Source organism: Lutra lutra, chromosome 3, assembly GCF_902655055.1.
Source record: "Lutra lutra chromosome 3, mLutLut1.2, whole genome shotgun sequence".
In the NCBI taxonomy this organism is placed as follows: Eukaryota; Metazoa; Chordata; class Mammalia; order Carnivora; family Mustelidae; genus Lutra; species Lutra lutra.
In genome coordinates, this window is record NC_062280.1 from 78,611,527 (window position 1) to 78,632,789 (window position 21,263).

Here is a 21,263-nt window from a genome sequence, read left to right on the forward strand (position 1 = left end):
CTGTAGCTGGATTTTATTTAGTCTTTCACTTTTTTTTTTCAATAAAGATTTATTTATTTATTTGAGAAAGAGAGAGAGCACAAGCACATGCATGCACGGGCAGGGGGAGGGGCAGAGGGACAAAATATTTCAAGCAGACTCCCCGCTGGCTGTTTTGGGGCTCTTGGGCTCCATCCCACGACCCACGAGATCACAACCTGACCTAAAACCAAGAGTCGGATGCCAACCAACTGAGTCACCCAGGTGCCCCAGTCTTTCACTGTTTTTAAAAATGTAAAAGTAAATGGTGTCATTTCCCATCTACCATAGTTCCCAACACCTCCTATTTCACACATTTACAATACTGAATTAGTCTCTTTTTGAAGACTATATACGTGCTTACTTGTGACACACATTCCACCAAAAGTTATGGGAAATACAAAGATGAATTCAATATAGATTCTAGCTTCAGAAATCTTAAAATGTTTTTAGGAGAGTTGATCCTCTTACTTAAGTAATTATAATAGAATGAAGTGATACGTGCAGTAAAAGAAATCCAGATAAAATGACATGGGATCTCAGAGTTAGAAAAAATCAGATGCAGCTGAACTGAGTAGCACATGCTTAATTAGTTGGCACAGAAATTTGCAAGAGTCTCTTTTTTCTATTTCATGTTGTTCCACAAAGACATTACCACTGGAATAGCGATAAGCATTTAGAATCTTCATTAGAAGAGATATTTAACAAACAGGTGGTGGTCCCAGATTATCACATGTCCTGACTTTCATCCAAATTTTAATGTAATGGTATAATTTAAAACTGACTTTGACCTAGTGGGATTTTCCTTTTCTTCCTCAATTAGGACTCAAAAACTGTCATGTTTGTACGTTAAAGATACAAACATGCTGTTTTTCATTACTTTGGTCTCTAATTTGTTCTAAGCTCTTTGATCTTCAAAAATGTCAAATTAAATATTAATATTTTTAAAGCTGAAGTGGTGATTTTTCATAATAAAGGCCCTTGACATTCAATGCCTATAAACAAATGGTTAATAAATATATAATTAATATTTAATTACCTGTTTTAACAAACAACTCCTCTAAAAATAACATCCTAAGATGCTAAAGGCTGGAGTGACCAAAACACTAAAAATGGTGGCCAATTTGACTCAGAATTAGTATTTCTCCATAACAAAAAAACAAAAACACACATGGTTTTAATGGAACAGGCTTGGGATGTTATGAAGATAACAAATCTGAAAGTTTTCTCTTCTGTTCTACAAATGCACTGTGACTGCCCCATTCACTTCTAGCAGTTCCAATTCAGGAAATTTTGGATTTTCCTCATTAGAGCTCATGTCCAAGTGGCCTTAATCAAATACATAAATAAATGGAAGCTTTCCCATGAGAACTAACTATCAAAATTATGTCATGTCCAGTCACAAAACTGAAGAGATACAGTTTATAAATACTGCAGACCTCTTTAAACTTATTCAATCTCTACAAACCTATAGGTCACCTTAATCTTTTTATTTTTTTTAAAGATTTTATTTATTTATTTGACAGAGAGAGATCACAAGTAGGCAGAGAGGCAGGCAGAGAGAGAGAGAGGGAAGCAGGCTCCCCTCTGAGCAGAGAGCCCGATGTGGGACTCGATCCCAGGACCCTGAGATCATGACCTGAGCCGAAGGCAGCAGCTTAACCCACTGAGCCACCCAGGCGCCCGTAGGTCACCTTAATCTTATTCTTTTCCATTGCTTTTAATCTAAACACTCTATGCAATAGACTGATTATTCCAAATATAAAAATTTCCAGATGGTATAAAACCATTAAATTATCCAGTAGATCATTTTACCTGTACAATCTTGATTTTCCTCATTTCAAACATCACAAAAGTCATTTCTTAATCATGCCAATGTCCAAGATAAACACAATTATCATCAAGTGTCTCTAGCTTAGAAAACAAGATTTGTGTAGCTCCTGAGAAAGAGACACTTTTCTGTGTTTTAATCTATTCTCTATTCCTGGATCCATACCCCAAATTATTAATTATGTATTTACTACTTTTTAAAGGAATTATATGCCTATAAATGATTAAATATACACTAAGATTTCAATAAACAACAGTTCTTAATATTAACATTAATACCTACTGCTACTACTGCTTCTGGTGATGATAAGTTTACTGGAAATAGCTTAAATAGATGAAATAATACCAGCAGGAGTAAATTACTTGCTGCCTGAGTTTGAAGTGTATGACAATTATAGCTTATCTATTTGCGATGACCACTTAAAATTTAGAGCTACTTTTATCACAGCTGGAAAAAAAAAAGGCACAGTTCTGATAACTTTTGCATGACAAACATTACCCGATGTCTTACATTCATAGGTGTTTGTTGTTTTGCTTTGATCTTTGTAGTCCATTTTATTTTTTAAGATTTTATTTATTTGTCAGAGAAAGAGAGAGTGAGAGAGAAACAACCAGGGGGAGCAGCAGGGAGAGGGAGAAAGAGGCTCCCAGCTGAGCAAGGAGTCCAGTGCAGGACTCCATCCCAGGACCCCGGGACCATTACCGAACTGAAGGCAGATGCTTAACTGACTGAGCCATCCAAGCGTCCCTTTGTAGTTCATTTTAAAGAGCAATTTGAGGCTGTTCCTTGACTTATAATTCATACAATGACTTTGACCAGAAACAAAAACATGCTGGCCTAAACAATGAAAAACTAATTTTTAATAAACATCTCTCTTATAAAATATAGTTGTTCGTCTATTAATTAACATTGTGCCTGACAGCATCATAAATGTTAAATTCATTTCACTGTGTCTATTTTCCAGAAGTATTTTTCACTTTCATAGCAAGGGGAGAATAACTTAAACATAATTGTTTTGTTCTATCAATTAACTGTCACATAAAAATTAACTGTCGCATTTATTTAAAAAAAAAGAAACTATGAAACGAAATTTCCAGTATATAACTATGTAACCATTGCAGGAAAATTCCTTTTTTTTCCTCTCTTTTTAAAAATTTTTTAAATTTTTTAAAAGATTTTATTTATTTGACAGAGAGAGAGATCACAAGTAGGCAGAGAGGCAGGCAGAGAGAGAGAGGAAGAGAAGCAGGCCTCCTGCTGAGCAGAGAGCCCGATGCGGGGCTCCATCCCAAGACCCTGAGATCATGACCTGCGCCGAAGGCAGAGGCTTAACCCACTGAGCCACCCAGGTGTCCCTTTTTCTCTTTTTCTAAAAATTCACGATCACTTTTGTCTTAGGGCCAAAAACTGTTTAAACATTTTCATAAATATAGAATTTTATTATATTTTGGGTTCCAAAATATAATAAAACTACATGGACCTTTTTCCTATGAGGAAATTCATTGCATAGAAAAGATATCTTAAATATACTATTTCATCAGATCACACTTAATTTTTTTCTCCATAATTACATTTCACTCTGATGACTTGGACTAAATATATTCTTGTCTAAAATATGTGTTTGTGGTTACAGGGAGGTGTTAAAAAGAGGATTAAAGGGGCGCCTGGGTGGCTCAGTGGGTTAAGCCGCTGCCTTCGGCTCAGGTCATGATCTCAGGGTCCTGGGATCGAGTCCCACATCGGGCTCTCTGCTCAGCAAGAAGCCTGCTTTCCTCTCTCTCTCTCTCTCTGCCTGCCTCTCCGTCTACTTGTGATCTCTCTCTGTCAAATAAATAAAATAAAATCTTTAAAAAAAAAAGGATTAAATCACAGAATATCATACATACTTAAACATTTATGAGATAAAATATCAATATCCAACCATGTATTACAATTTCTTTTAATTTTGAAGTGACTTTATATTTTATATGTGTTCAGGATTTTTGTAATTCCCAAAACACCGAGGGAAATGGGTTTGAAATATCTGAATAACTGAATACTATCCAGACATTTTACCTAGAAAACTACCATAAAGCAGCACTCAGTCAGGTGTCCCACCTGTACGAACAGGTAAAAATCTGAAACACACTGAGGGTTTTAGAGGGGAGGAGGGTGGGGGATGGGTCAGCCTGGTGGTGAGTAATAAGGAGGGCATGTATTGCATGGAGCACTGGGTGTGGTGCACAAACGAAGAATCTTGGAACACTGAAAATAAATAAATAAATAAATAAATAAATAAATAAATAAATATTTGGTAAGAAAAAAAAAGAAAAAATATAACCATGTTGGTAAATCAAAAAAAAAAAATTCTGAAATGCTGTGCTGTCCCTACATACTAACAACTTACGGTTTAGTTGTAACACTGATGTTCATACACTGAACTTGAATGTGGAAATAAATGAAAACGACCACACTCCAAAAGGTATATGATATTAAATATGTAACATATATTGTATGCTATTCTTCTGTAAAGCATAGATAACACCCTTGAAATTAGAAATCAGGCACAGCAATAGAGTTTGCTAGTTTTCACAGCAAAGAAAACTAGGATCTGTCTTTTCCTATGCTTTCTTATTTCATCCTCCGGCTTTCTCCATCTCCATGTGAAGAGACTACGCCTGCCAAAAGCACACTCAGAATTCCTCTGCTAACAGATACTTGTAAAAATAAGACTTTGGAAAAGGCATAAAGGGAAGAAACAGCATGTTCTAAATGCTGTGAAGAGCTCAACATGATTTTCATTAGTCTGAGGGCCTGGCAGCAATCTGACTTGCACTTCGACGTCTCAGATCCTGGATGCATAGACCACGTCTCAAATCTAGGGCTGATGAACCACTATTTGCATGATTTCTTTTGTGACTTTTTAGTGCTCTTTCTAATGGAAAGCCACCACAAAAATAACTTATCCATTTAGAACACAGAAGAGGTTCAACAGACTGCTGGCATCAAAGAATACTAAATAAGGCTTAACACGCGAGAAAAGTTCCAATTTTTTTTTAATTCATTTTTTCCTTACCTACTCTTAGAAAGAATTTGAAGCAACAAATGGAAAACAATGCACATATAATAGAATTTGATAAAATATTATATCAAATAGGAGGAGCTGATAACAGAAACCCAGACTTCAACTTCATGGCAATGAAATTCAGATAAGAAATATTCCCACTGATGCATTTTTATTAGGAGAAAGAGATTTTTCTTGATATCAAAGCTAAATGTTTATTTATCCCATGGGAATAAAGAAAGTTTGCTAAGCAATATGAATATGTAATAAGATGGAAGTGCCTTCAGCAACAGTCTTACTGAAGTTATATAAAGGCAATTCATTTAAATGGATTATAAACTGATGAATCTATTTATGTAAAGAGATCAATTATGATTACCAGAGATAAAACTCTGTGGTAACACAGAAAAAGAGGTTTTAAAAAGTCTAAAAGACTGTTTCTTTTTCTTTGGGAAGTCTTTAATGACAATGTTTATTCACATCTTGGACTTTAAAGTTTTTGTAATTTATTTTCTATGTGCTGAAGAACAAACTTAGTGTTGTTGATTTAAAACACATTAATATACATTTTGTGATAGTGTTTCCTTCCTGTAAAATTATAAAACCTAGGGGCGCCTGGGTGGCTCAGTGAGTTAAGCCTCTGCCTTCGGCTCAGGTCATGATCTCAGGGTCCTGGGGTCGAGCCCCGCATCGGGCTCTCTGCTCGGGGAGTCTGCTTCCCTCTCTCTCTCTGCCTGCCTCTCTGCCTACTTGTGATCTGTCTCTCTCTCTGTCAAATAAATAAATAAAATCTTTAAAAAAAATTATAAAACCTAAAGAATTTCTCTTGAGTAATGGGAGAATCATCATTTTTATATATAATTCTGAGCTGCGGGAATGTCTACAGGCAAAACCACAAATTGTGTTTGAGATACACCATTTATACATTCTCGGAGCTGAATGGTCAGTCTCACTGATCCCAAGTTCCACATGGCATGCATAATAGAGATCATATAAACTTCCATTTGGCCATATAAAAACAACAAAAACAAACAAACAAACAAAAACTTTGCCTTTTCCTTTCCTCACAGACCTGGTGTGAAAATATATACCTAAAATTTCCACAAAAGACTTTAAAACAGATTAGCTAACCTATGTGAGATGATTCAGGAATCACCATTGTAGGAGATACTGACATTTTTAGATGCAGAATCTAAAGAATATGTAAGATTTCTCAAGTCTTCTGATATCATATGCAGCCATGGAATTTCAACATCCACTGTCTACTCTAAAGCCTCTCCACTAACTTTTATACTTGATGGATGACTTTTCTTGTCTGAAATTTAGTCAATTAAATTTAAAAATTTAAATATAATTTAATTTAAAATTTAATTAAAACTAATTAAAAATTGATGTCTCTTCAGTTTCTGATTTTTTTTTTTAAATCTTGCTTATCTCTCTCAGTTCACTTAGGTGTCAGAATTAGTCATCATTGAAATCTGTCTCATCATAATTTCCCAGGACATTATCACCTCCTTTTTGGCACCCATCATCTGCTGTGCCATAGTTATCTAGGTAAATACTAGATGATATGTTATGTGAAGGCAGATACAGTTTGTTTTTCTTTATCATGTCAGACCTCCCCAAGTGCAGTAGTCCAAATTCTGGACACTTTTAATCAATCAGAGAAGGCCAGGTGAGTTGAATTAAAGCTGTTGGTTAAGCTGCGGGAGAAAGTAGTCTGTATATAAAAACCTGAATCATGTCAGTATGTCAGATATTTCCCCAAAAAATCCCAGATTTACCCTCTCTTAATGATTAAAATTTTAAGTGAATTATTTATAAACAGTCAAAATATTATTTTCACAAAATTTCTGTTAAACATGTGACTAACGCATACAAAACAGTCTAGCACTAATTTTTTACCAAGTGGACTGAGAACTAGTATGCAAATCCCTTAGGAAATAGGGTGTGAACAAGTACATATTAAGAAGGAAACGTCTGGTACCTGGGTCTCTGACCAGAAAGGCAAGCTTGAGAATGTTTTGTCTCAATGTGAAAGGAGGACAATCCAGTAATAGCCCAGGAAGACAAAGAACCAGAGAAAGGAGACCAAAAAAGAAAATGAAGCGGGGCATCAGATAAGGGCATAAGATGCCAAAAGCAACCTTCAACCACTTCCCAACTTGCCCAAAAGTACAACTGGCCATCAGAAAGTCAACGCTGTGTTTTACCGAAAAATAGCCCAACACTTTCTCTGAGGAACTGTGTCTAGTCATTTGAATGCTTTATTAGGACACTCTCTACTTCCCTTTTCCCCCAAGAAAATCATATCCCGATAAAAGCAAAGCCATCTATCAATGTGCCAACTGACCAATCAATCCCAATTCCACATCTGGCCTTAACCTGTTTTTAGTCAGGGACCACTTGTACGCTTGCTTGAAAGACCTGCCTGAGTGAAAGTATGTGCTCATCATTGAAATCTGTCTCATCATAATTTCTCAGGACATTATCACCTCCTTTTTGGCACCCATCATCTGCCTGTGCCACAGTTATCTAGGTATATACTAGAGAGAGCTCTGTTCTCTCTTCTACATCACCAGGATTATGAAGTAATTATTTGAATTTACCAAACTGTATTCTAATTATTTGGGCAAAGAATCCCAGTTACTTTATATGAAAAAGAACAGAAGCGTGGAGGAGCGGCAGTTTCCCTGTGAGCGGCACCTTAGCATACAGTTCATCAGGAGGGAATACGGATTCGCCATAAACCAGTGGAGCAGGACCACCTGCTTCAATTGCCAACAGTTTCTACGCGGGGTAACATACTAAAGATACTGGCTAAGTGGATCTGACTTTATCCAACACAATCTTCTCTTCTTCAATTTCCACGGGTGCCCTCTTCTAATGGTGCCTCAGTGGGGTTGAGTTTAGAATCATCTGTGCTACTGTCCTATCTTTTTGAAGTCACACAATGCATTTGGGAGAAAATAGAAATTAATTACATGGGAATTATGGCAGGTGAATACACATTTGGGGGTCATTCTGGATTTTTGGTTATTTATTGCTGTCACTGCATAAAATGTAAACACAGATTATGATATTAAATCCACATATATAAATATGATTTTTTAAAGATTTATTTATTGGAGAGAGAGAGGGAGCACAAGTGGAGTGTTGGTGGGGTTGGGCAGAAGGAGAGGGACAAGCAGTTTCCCCGCTAAGCAGGAAGCCAGTACCATGGCCATCACCACAGGGCTCAATCCAAGGACCCTGGGATCACGACCTGAACCGAAGGCAGATCTTTAACTGATTGATTCACCCAGGAGCCCAATTATTTTTACAAGGCTGTAAAACAGATTGAGACAGCATTTTGTTTTAAGCTTTACTAAAGTATATTATTGCTATTAATAATACTGTAACAATGCTTAATCAATACACGAAACATGCCTTGAGGCCCACTCTTATTCATTATGTGACAACCGCAGAATGCCAGGAATTCCATCCATAAACTTCTATTATCCAGTAGTTAATTCTAGATCAACAACCAGTGACTGCAACTTGACTTTAATGTCTAGTTTTGCTGACATGTAGTATCTCTGTTTTGTTTAGGATATTATTTTGGGGGAACCACAAAATTGATATATAACTAGATTATTTTTTTAAGATCTTCTGTCTTAAAAGGTAGAAACTGTGTTGATTTTCTAGCATCTTTAAAATTCTAAATTCCTAATTCTGAATTCTAAAGTATGTAAGTAACTAAAAAATCGAGGATTAAAGAGTCGATGAAGAAACTGCTATTCTCAGGAGAAAGAGTGAGCCACCACCCCCCCCCCCCCCAAAGAAAACCTTAACTCAATCTATTATACTGTATCTACATTTTTTCTGGCCACAGATTTCACCACAAGGTAAAATTTTTCCTGTTGCCCTTTTGTTTCCTAAACTGCATAAAGATACTCCTGAACTAGATGTAAATATATCTTCTTTAGTATACAGCCATCAAATTCGCATTTATCTTCCCACATATTACTGCAAAAAGGTATAGCATTTGCAGCACTGAAACACTATCTCTGAGTGTAATCAGTTGAAATAACCAAGCACAGTATTTCCAATTTAGAGGGCTGTGCAACCATTGGAAACAGCAAGGGATTGCATAATGCTTTAGAAGTTTTTCCAGTGCTATGTCATCCATGTGCCTGAATAGCTAATTTGCTTTTAAAATATATTTTGAGGATTTGATAAGAGCTTGTGCACAGTTTCAGAAAATAGAAAATAAAAGGACTCCGTAGGTATGCATGAAGTTCAACTTTAGATACACTCTATTGCTTTGCTGTAGCTTAGTGCCAGAATTCCCAAGTCAAGGATAAGGGAAAGAAATTATTTTTCCTGATAGCCCTGGAACCAACTGGGATGTAGTATTACTTACCTAAAGATGGGTCTTTGGAGATGTTTCTTCCTGATTGTGACATGGTCATCCATTTAAAGGTAAAAGTTGAACTTCTTCCTGGAAACCACTCCAGAAATCCAGGGAGAGAATGTGGAAGCTTATCCTGGTCTATTGTGCTGCAAGAAGCCCAGAAGGAAAAAGTAGTTTCCTCTTTCTCTTTTTGGGTGCTGGGAGAAAACTTCCCTGCTCTCTGCCAGCTGAGCAGTGTGTCCATAGAGGCCACATAAGACAGGCACGTTGGGGCACTCCCCCACAGAGCAGGGTGTGCAAAATCCACCAACAGTCACGGTGATACAGGAAAGAGAAGTGCACAGGACCCTCGGAAACAGAACAAAACAAACAGAAAACTTCCTACCCTAGTGGCACCCAGGTAGGAGTTCCCTGAGTTCTTGCAGCCATGAGAGCACTCCTTCCACATGCTGGTCAAGCTTGGAAAAGCTAAGTCCCTCCCTGTCTTTAAAACAGCCTGTTCTGAGGCTCAACTTTTTTCTTCAAAATAAAAGTTGTACAGCTGGTTCAGCAGTCCCATGTGAGTACCCTCTGAAAGTTTGTTCTGTTAAAATAGGAACTGTATACAAATTAACGAAGGAAGATGGGCTCAGGCTGTGTGGCTGGCTCTGCTTCAAAAGATTTTAATTATTTTGTAATATTGTTTTTATCCACACTGGATGTAGTGTGGAGACCACTCTTGATTTTTGGCACTCATGACCTAATAGCCTACACTTTGCTAAAGTCAAAGATATCATTTCAACTGATAGAAGCTGATGTGAAGCTGGCCAGAGCTACAAAAGTTAGAAAAACAAAAATTGCTCAATTCTATCAACGACATTTTGCCCAGATGTCTGTACCCAGAGTGACTTTCCAAGTAGACACTGCAAAAAAGATATGAAAACACACACAGACACACACTTTTTTTTAAGTCCCCAAACTCCCTTGGAACATAAGATTTTTATACTATATGATCACATTTGAATTTCAAGAATAAAAAGAAAGAAATATAGGTATTAGAGGTAAGTTTTAAACAGCTGAAAATAAATGACATTAAAAACTGTTTTACTTGAAAGACTTAGACTCACACTGCAGGAACTCTAGTTCTAGTTACAGATAAGATGAACCCTCACATTTTAATATAACCTATTTTGGAGACATTCCTATATCTGATTCACTAACAAAATTCCTACTCAGTCAATAGTATCATGAGGTTCCAGGCCAGAAGTTTGGTACATAATAAAGTAAACCATCTCAAAGCATGATTAAAATGTTTTTAAAATATACATATGGTAAAGGCAGGGGAAATTGAGAAACACTCACGCCTTTAGCTGAATGATCAAATAAGGGTCGTATAACAGAGAAGAGGATATGACCTATATATGGTTGCAATGTGTAGCTCTTAGCATTCTCCAAATACCTCCACAGGAGCAAGAACACATTTTTATTTTCCTTCCTTTCAGAGGAAAGACAAAGAAGAAGAGACTTACAAAGAAATCACTGATTATATTGAGCACAGTTCTAATCCATACCTTTTTTTTTTTCATTTTTCTAATGACATCATTCTGAGACAGGATTGAACTAAAAATAATAAGTGGGTTCTAATCCTAGTTCTAACATGCAAATGCTGGGCCATTGTTGGAAAAATTCTTGACCTATCTGAGCCCCAATTTTTGTATTTATAAAATGAGGTTATAACATTCATTGAATTCTATGTTTTTTCCCAGCTTTAATGGTACCACCATGCTATTTCTAAATATGATTAGTTTGCTTCTTGCTAAGGAAGTAGCATAGAAGTTATGAGGCCTAATACTCTAAAAATACATATTTATTATGTAAAGTTATAAATAAAGAAGTCATAAATAAAAAGATGATTTTATGCGTATATATCTTTGTAGATACATTATATATTGTATTCACTTAATGACATATAATGAATATATATTATATATTCACTTAATGACATCTAAATCAGTGTTCTCTTCACCATCAATAAGCATCCAACCATAAATTGACATGTGTGCAATACTGCAGTTAAATCTGGAGACCATCTATATGCAAAATGATATACAGACCTTTGGAATAAATGCATTATTATAACCATATGCTTTGGCTTTCTTTGTACAGGAAAGCACGTAGAAAATAACATGCTGCAGAGGTCTTCTGGTAGTATTTTTGCATTTATGGGTGGCAGTTGATTTCTGTATCTATATTACTATTAATTTAACATAAATTCTCCTAAGGGACAACCCAAGAGAATAATAAGCTCATCAACTTTTAAAAAATTAACTTTTTGTTACTAACAAAAATTTTTTTTTTTTAAGATTTTATTTATTTATTTGACAGAGAGATCACAAGTAGACGGAGAGACAGGCAGAGAGAGAGAGAGAGAGGGAAGCAGGCTTCTTGCTGAGCAGAGAGCCCGACGTGGGACTCGATCCCAGGACCCTGAGATCATGACCTGAGCCGAAGGCAGCGGCCTAACCCACTGAGCCACCCAGGCACCCCAAAAATTTTTGTTAATAACAAAATTAAAATTTTACTGACTTTTGAATTAGAAAGATGAGAGGATTTCTTCACTTACAGGGTGGAAGGAATGCAACACAAATACTAGTAAACGTCTAGCCGAGGTACAGGTCAAATGACAAGCCAAGTATCAAATCTAACTGGAGGCTCAAAGGGTTGATTATCAACTGCAGAATCTGAAAGTTGTCAAATTAATTATAGGAAAATAATATTTTTGCCTTGCATTAAGTTTATTTTCCTTTTGCTCTTCAGCGATTAAGGTAGAAAACTTAGCTTCCCATTTATATCAAGCACCATACTTAAACCCAATCTTAGAACCTAAAAAGCCATTAGAAAATACCAGGAAGTTAAATACTCACCTGGCACAAAGAAAAATATGTACTTCTTAAATGTTTTTGTAAACTTTTTACCAAAGAGCATTTAAATTTAACATTGGGAAGAAAAGTTTGCTTTATTAACTTATTCAACTTTAATGTAGTATTCAATAAAAGGACTCCACTATTGTTGCTTAAATTACAAAAATATATTCCTTAAATTAACACAATTGTACTGTGTAAAGTACTAAAATTTATTGTATAAATAACCAGGCCTACTCTCCTATAAAATAAACTAAATACAATTTGTTATGAATAGTTTTTTCCTGGGAGTAGGGATCAGAAATGGTGTTTAACTTTTTCCCGTTATAGTAAACTTTCTTTCAGTATGACCTTGCCTAACAGTTTCAGGAGCATTCCCTGCTCTCCCATGTGGTTACACCTCTCTCTCTCTCTCTCTCTCTCTCTCTCTCTCTCTCTCACACACACACACACACACACACCCCTTCCCCTAGTCACCACTGCTAGAGACTGTCAAAACAGGTGCTTAATAAATATTCCTTAATTTGTACAAATGCTCAGTTGAAACACATTAATGTAGTCAACATAACTCATGGTGTGTGACAAAAACATAGATCAGCTCCATGACTTTCCCAATCAAGTGAATACTAAGTGTGTCATGTTATTTTGTTTTAAGCATCTTGGAAAATAGGTAAGCTTTACTTTCTCTTGTTTTTTTCTTCTCCCCCCCTCCCATTTTACTACTCCATTCTATTGCTCTATTTGTTATATGTAAGCGCCAAAAAGCATGCAATGGTAGAAAAAGCATGTAACATTAATGACAGCCCAAGAACTGATTACAAATTTATCTATTGGTAATCATTTTACCACTTAAGTCTGGCAAATATCAGCCTGAGAGAAGTGTATGCTTTTTTTCACCCAGTTTAATTAAACAAAATGTCACAAGTTATGTATTTTTTTTTTAAGATTTAATTTATTTATCTGATGGAGAGAGAGATCACAAGTAAGCAGAACTCCACTTGGTCAATTCTACCATGAGATAAATAGAAGGGTGTAAGCTATTCCTAATGAACCAACCATAACTCTGCCCCTTTACCACTCACTGGGCAAAAAAAAACTACTGTGTATAAGTGCACAAGACTGGCATCACATAGAGCTAACTCTAAATTTAATGTATCCTTTCAAAGTAAGTCATTTGTAACCTTCAACATTTCATCCACATTTTAAAACAAATTTCCTGCTACATGTTTCACAACTAATTACAGAGCTAGTTCATAGGTGGTAGAGCTGGGATTTGAATTCAGATGACTCATTCTTGAACCCAAGCTTTTATGACTACTGAGTAGGATGTCACCTTGGTGGGAACTCTGCTACTCAGGTTGTCTGGGTTCTTTCTGGGCCATATTTCACATTCTGTGGAGAAAGAAAAGGAGCAACTCACCACTCTAATGAGTATCTATTCTCCTAATCCTCTGAACCTCTTAATCCTACTGATCTATCATTGCATTGCCCATTGTGTTCCCAGTACTTGCAACAGCCAACCCTAGAGAGGACCTACTGATATCAAGGCAAAATAATCAATGAATATGTGCTCTTAAGATTCAGATGGAAGCAGTGTTGAATCATAAGGAGCCCTGGACTAATGTCAAGGCACATGTATTTACATCCAGCTCTAGCGGCAATTTTCTCAACTCCCTGCACGAGTTTCCTTAGCAATCAAATTATGAAGCTGAACCTCATGAGGAGCCTGGCTGGCTCAGCTGGTTAAGTGTCTGTCTATAGCTGGCTCAGGTCATGATCCCCAGGGTCCTGGGACCAAGCCCTCACGTGAGGTTCCCTGCTCCAGCAGGGAGCCAGCTTCTCCCTTTCCCTCTGCTGCTCCCCCTGTTTGTGCTCTCTCACTCTCTCTGTCAAATAAATAAACATTTTTTTTCAAAAATTATATATATATTAAAAAGAAGTCAGCCTCATGACCTCGAAGATCCTTTCCAGCTCCAAATTTTTATGACTCTATTACTGACCCTGTGATAACATGTCAAGTTATTTAAACTTGGTGTCCAAACAAGAATAAGCTCTGTAGTTATTTTTAGCTTTTCTTAACCACAATGAGGCTATGCATACCACCAGAATACTTTTCATCCCCATTGTTGTGGGTTTAAAAATATAACACACTGCTATTCAAATGTGAAAATAAATTTGTAGTATCTCTAGTTTTTCTAATTAAGCTGTTTTCTTCTTTCCCTATAGCTTCACTTTGGAACTACCATTACTGGAACGTAAACTACAGGAAGACAAGGATTGGGATCTGTTGAATCCTAGGGCATGGTATATGAGACAGTCAATAACTATTTATTGAATGAATAAACACACAAACAAAGTGCCTACCAGTGCTATTTCATCATCATCTTTCTGCATATTCTTTTTCTAAAACTTAGTCATAGCTGGTAAATGTTCAGACTTTCATATTCCCTTCAACCCATTGTTTTCCTTCAAGGAGGCATCTGACCCTATAGGGAGGTTGGTTTCTATGGTCCTCTACTCTCCAAAAAAGGCGGCCTCCAGCCCAAACCTGCAAGTCCCTACAGTCCTTTGTTTTCTCTGGTCTCTGCAACCATGTTTCTTGTCTGTCTGCTCACTTGGCTCCCTGAAGATATCTACTGCTGAAATCTATGGCTGTTTTGTTCAGTAGGCTCAATCTAGGAACTGTGGTCATCCTTTTCTCCTTAAGCTCAATCTTAGCCTTCACTGGTGGTACAGGACCCTCAAGTATACATTACATCCTTCATCTGGATCTCATCTGGCTTGGGACTGGACATGCCATACCACCATTTTTATTCTGTTGTAGCTGAATTCACTAAGTCACTGGGAAAATCTTCTGCTGTAAGCTTTCACTCTAAGCTTTCATGTTCCCCACTCTAAGCTTAATCAATAAATGCTGTGTGTGTGTTCTGACTGCTCCACTGACTGGCCATTCCCCTTATCCTGTCCCTCTCCTTGGGCCTCCGTATTTCCTGAGAACAAGAATTAGCAGTGGAATCTGATACAAGACTGATGAATCACAGGCTTATCCCTCAGAAACCAATAATACATTGTATGTTAATTCATTGGATTTAAATAAAAAATGTAAAAAAAAAAAAAAAAGAAGAAGAAGAAGAAGTGGAGCCTAAAGATGTGACTGAATTGTCCTGATCTCATGATGAAACTTTCAGGAATGAGCAGTTGCTTCTTACGGATGAGTAAAGAAAGCAGCTTCTTAAGTTACAATCTACTTACTCCTGGTGAAGATGCTATGCAGATTGTTGAATTGACAACAAAGGGCTTTAAATATTAGGGAAATGTAGATGATAAAGCAGTGATAGAGTTTGAGAAGATGGACTCCCAATTTTGAAAGAAGTTCTACTGCATATAAAATGCTATCAAACAGTATAGCATGCTACAGAGAAATCACTTGCAAAAGGAAGAATCAATCCATGCAGCAAACTTCATTGTCGTCCTATTTTAAGAAATTGCCATAGCTACCACAAACTTAAGCTTAACTACCACCACCGTGTAATCAGTCAGAAGGCATCAATACTGAGATACAAGACCCTCCACCAACAAAACTATTATTACTCTGTTAAGAAAACCACAGGCCCAGGATGGATACTTCTTCTAGACCAAGTCATCAAAACAGGGTTTAATACCTGAAACTTCATTACAGCTTCAACTTCCCCCAGAAACATTGTCTCAACAGGTTAGTCAGAAACTGTTTTATCAGCACAAAGGAGGTAATCTGTCACCTGGGGCTCCTCCGTGCCCCAAAGAAAAATGAGTTATCTGCAGGATAATAACCCCTGCTTTTCCCCCTAGGGGAAAGTGACCTTGCCTGAAACAATCCTTTCTTTTCTTTTGCTAATAACCTCTTTGCCCCACCCTCTGTCCTAGAAGAAACTTCCTTTTTTTTTTTTAATAATTAATTTCTGAGGTAGAATTTAGGGATTCATCAGTTGCATATAACACCCAATGCTCAGTGTATCAAATGTCCTCCCTAATGCCCATCACCCAGTTATCCCAAAATCGATAAAGAATTTATCAAACTCAACACCCAAAAAACCTTCCATTTTATACAACTCCTTGGAGCTCCCCTCTTACTTGCTTGATGGGATGCTGCCCCATTCATGAATCTCTTAATAAAGCCAATTGGATCCTCAAGTTTACTCAGTTAAATTTTGTTTCATAACAACTTGTTGAAAGCTTAGATGATGGTTAGCATTTTTAGCAATAAAGTATTTTAATTTTTTCTTTTTTTTTTTTAAATTTATTTACTTATTTGACAAAGACAGAGAGCACAAGCAGAGGGAGCAGCAGGCTCCCAGTATCCTGGGATCATGACCTGAGCCAAAGGCAGACGCTTAACCAACTGAGCCACCCAGGTGCCCCTAAATATAACTTGATTATGCACTGGTAAACCAAAAAAAAATGTATTTGACATGCTTTAATGCAATATTCACTTTATTGCAGTATTCTGGAACAGAACCCAAAGTATCTCCAATATATTACATGCCTATATTGAAGTCTGTTTTCTTATTTGTTTTTTACTTTCATCTGTGATAATAATAATCCCACTCCCCACACTGCATGGTGCCTCCAGCTAATTTGGAGAAGATAAGATCATATTTATTAAGTGGAAGAGAGATAAGCGCATTATTCCCGTCATCTTATGCCGCTTTCTTACTCATTTCAATGGGTGCATAGTGAGTAAATCATACCACGGTCTTAACACTACCACACCCGTGTATCCCCTATCCCATTTGCTCTTTGCAAACAAAACAGTTTCATTCCTCACTAGCCACGCTGGCGTTTTATTCCTTGAACACTCCACACTCTTTCAGACTCTTTTGCATATACTGTTTCCAAGGTCTAAAATGCTATTCCTTCTGCACAATGCTCAGATTTCAGCTGCAGTTTCACCTCTGAGAGGCATCTCTTTTGACAACCCCACCTGAATTCATATACCTACAATACTGTCCTTGGTCCCCTATTAGCAAGCTTCATTATCCTTGTGTCATGTTAATGATTTATTCACAGATTCATCTGTGTAGTGATGAATAAACCCACTCTTCAGGATGCAGTAACTGAGGGAAAAATCCGAACATCTGAGTGTTTCCATCTACTTTAAACATAAACCTAGTCAAGTTCCACAAAAATAAAATAGATGTCTGTGAAGGGGAGCAAAATACACCACTCCAAAATATATCTCTTTGGCATATTTATTATCATAAGCTGATTATTTTTAAGAAACAGAAGACCCTGGTGAAGCTCACTTTTGTTTACTGTGCTTTTCCTGGAAGCCTCCCATAACTGACTTCCCACCTCCGACATCTCTCTTTAGCTGAAAATGGTATTTAACTTGCCGGCTTTGGCCATTTGGGAGTTACTCAGTTTTTCTGGGTCTCTCCCATGTATCCATGTTACTAAATTTTGTTTACTTTTCTGCTGACAATCTGTCTTATGTCAATTTAATTATTAGACCAGCCAAAAAACCTAGAAGACAAGAAAACTTTTCCACCTCTACATCTGTAAGAACCTACAAGTATACTTTTACTTATCTCTTGCAGTGCTTCGAAACATCCTCTAACACTCACATATGTGTTTTATCTTGAAATATTTGTCATTACACTTCTTCAAATGAGGAGCTCTACATATCTGAGAATAAATGTATTGAATATTAAAATTAACAATGCAACTGATTCATCACTTTGGAAACGGTTCTCAGTTTGACCAAAAATGTCTTCTACCTTTTGGGCAAAAAGCAGACTCTACCCTATTAATAGTTTCAAACTAGATTCTCCTGACTTTCAGTCAGAATTTGTTTATTGGCCACTTATTCAATAATAAAATACATCAGAATTGTTATTTTCTTCAGTGAATTAGTAAGGAAGACCAAGTACATAGCTTCAAGAGGCAAGGAAAAACAGTTCCCTAATTTGGCTGACTTTTTGGCCAGGTATCAGAGCTGAGCCTTTCTACTTCACAAAGTAGGAGAACTTCCTCTTTGTCGAGTAAGTGTGGAAGCAGGTCAGCTAAAGTTTGATTGGCTCCAATTAGCACTCCTACCAGTTCTGAGAGCCTTAAGAGTTGGCATTCGGACACCTTCTTTTAAATGAGTGTGACATTCTGTGAAAACATCAACAACAACAAAGGAAATCATTTAGAGCAGAATCTCATCGCCAAACACCCACCCACAGCTCCCTGTGTAATCAAGCAACAAATAAATTCACTGTAAAAGGAAATGACTTTTGCATAGTGGGTAGTTAAATAAACATTACAAAAAGAGACCTCCTTAATATAAAATTCTCTTTGAGTCAGAGTACTAAGAAAGAGATGGTCGAACTGGGGCTTGAATGATGAATAGATATTCAGTAAGCAGGCTAAGATGAAGGGCAAGTGAAGGATTTCATCAGCCCTAAGCACTAGGCAACAACAGTTGGTTTGGAGGGCGCAGTGTGGCAAAGCATGGTGCTGTGGTTCCTGCCATGCTAGCCTACAGAATGCAAGAGGCTCACCCCATCACACAGGAGGGGAGTCGTAACGAGGAAAATAATCGATGTGACATCCCAGTTTAAAAGCATGTGATTCTGAAGTTTCCATTACTCCCCAAACATGCCAAAAATGTTCTTATCTGCAGTTCTTCGGGCAGTGGAAAGCTGTCCAAAGGTACTTGCAGGCTGAGACATGTTCAGTTTCTCTGCTGCTCTGGAACCCATCACTAAATCATTAACTCTGCTTCAGTAGTGAGTCATCATTACCAGCTTTTCTCCATATTTTAAGTTTGGTTTCAACATGACTTTAGATTCAATTAGTAGTTTGTTGGGTTTTTTGTTTTGTTTTGTTTTGTTTTAGTATGTTATAAGCTTCCAGTAATGCCTATGAATAAATATGCAGAACTACCACCCAGAATTGAATCAGTGTCAGTAAATGGAAAATTCCTAAATGCTAACCTATTGACTCTCCAAGCTTTTAGAGTTAGACAGCAATAGAGATAATCATGACTCACATTCTTTCACAGTATGTGACTTTGGAAAGAAACAGCCACCCAATTTGCCAAGATCCTAATGGTATATGTGGTGGGTTCTGTAAATATAACTCAAATGTATAGAAATAGGTCACTGCCCCATTACCTTTCTAAAACAAAAATGAGTTCTCAGAGAGAATATATACAGACCACATATATTCGTGCCCTCACATCCATTCACTCCTCAAAAAACTCATTCCAGCTTCAGCTTTTTGCTCTACTTCCACTCACATTGGAATGATCCTTCCTAGCATATCTCATCTCTTGAATTGCTCTCTTATTTCTCATATCAATATATTATTCCTACCAATCATTCTGTGACATATTTGCATATTCATTTTATTAATTTCTAAATTTAAATTCCATACAGGGTTTAAACGAGGCAGTAAACATTTTCCCAAGCCTGACACTAGATGGGTTATCAAAATCCAGTACCTGACAGAATATTGGAAATCAAGTCTATTTTAGAAATTCTGCATATTTAAAAAAAAATTATGAACCTTCATTTTGTTATATGGTCCCTCAAAATGGCAATCTTCCCTCATCTGCTCTTTTCTCCACCTGACCCAAAGGAAAGAATAGGAGTATGTGAATTGACATGACAGTCATTTACTATGTGTTAGGCGTAATACTTTTCTATACACTATTTCAGTTAATTCTACATAACATACCTAGAAGATAGATTCTCTTAGAGGAAACTAGAGTTAAAAAAAAAGTTATATAATTTGCCAAATGTTGTACATCTTATATGTTACAGTAATGAGATTTGAACCCAGTTCTATCTGATGCCAGCATCTTTGTTCTTACTAACCCTGCCTCTCAACAATCATAGTCTTAGTTTTAATAGTAGCCTTAAAGAAAAAGGCATCTTGGCTGACCATATCTTAAAAATATAATTCCTTAATCATTTTAATGAGGCTAACCCTAACAACGAATCAGACTTGATTTCAAAGACACATTATTTTGGTTTGGGTCCTATTCCCAACATAAACCTCACATATGCAGGCATCAGTGTACCAAAACAAAAAACGAAAACAAAAGAACAAAACCCAGAAGACTAAATACGGAGTTTAAATTTTAAAGTTTAAAGTTTAGCATTTCTTTGATGTATAATCTTCACTGAACAAAATTGAATTGTTTATTCACAAAAGTGAATAAACAAAATGTTTAGTCAAAACATCACTGAGAAAGCCCAGAAAAAAAGCAAGTCAGAGTAAATACATAAATGAAGTTGTGCTTCTATCCCCAGCATACAGAATAGCTCTCCAATACTGAGATGTGTGTAATGAAGTTCTCTCTAAAATCATGCTCTTAGCAACTGATCTTATATCATAAAAAAATAATTCATTAGTTAAAATTCTCTACCTTCTTTCAAAAATCACAATTAGATACTTCACCTTCATTTAAAAAAAAAAAAAAGCTGGATGGGCTCCATTTGTATACTTGTAAAGCTCAGAGTTGCCTATGAGATTACTGAGACCCTATATTCCACTACAATGATAATATGAATCCCTGCTGCCATTTATTAAACATATATTATGTACCAAGCACTGCTGAGCACTCTACAAACCCTATTACATTGAGTTCTCCTAGGATAGGAATTAGTATCCCTATTTTAGAGATAATACTGTACTGTACAAATGGGACTGGCAAAGCAAGGATTTGAGCCCAAGACTGCTTTCCTCCCTAGTTCACGCATTACCTATTGGTGCCTCTCCTGAATAGGGCCATCTAATATGATTTTGCTTTGATTCCCTTTCTGTGTTCTTCACAGCCATTTTGTATGTTTATCTTCACTCTTTTCTTCTGTTACTGTTAAATTAACAATTTTCGTTTCCAATGATGAGTTCCAAGTACCATTATTGATTCTAACTTTCTTAAATTTGTGGGAATTCTGTACTTACTTTTCTTGATTGTTCTACAAATACACAACATCGCTGCTGTTTTCGAATGTACACACTGTTTCAGTATAGAAGCCCATGGACACTAATTTTTTTGACTTTGAGTTAATGAGTTGTTTGTTATAAATAGAAGGGTAGGCT

At 36.6% G+C, this 21,263-nt stretch overlaps 1 protein-coding gene across 5 annotated transcripts in view; it reads right to left on the reverse strand.

Annotated features, from left to right (window-relative positions):
• PDE1A (phosphodiesterase 1A) overlaps window positions 1–21,263 on the reverse strand; it is a 344,008-nt gene that overhangs the window by 241,354 nt on the left and 81,391 nt on the right. The window contains exon 1 of one of the 5 annotated variants that reach the window (XM_047722357.1): window positions 9,298–9,750. The exons of the other annotated variants lie outside the window; for them this stretch is intronic. Coding sequence (XP_047578313.1) covers window positions 9,298–9,350 — 53 coding nt within the window. The 5' untranslated portion in view covers window positions 9,351–9,750. Of the gene's footprint in view, window positions 1–9,297; window positions 9,751–21,263 lie in introns of those variants that run through there. 5 annotated transcript variants of the gene reach the window in all.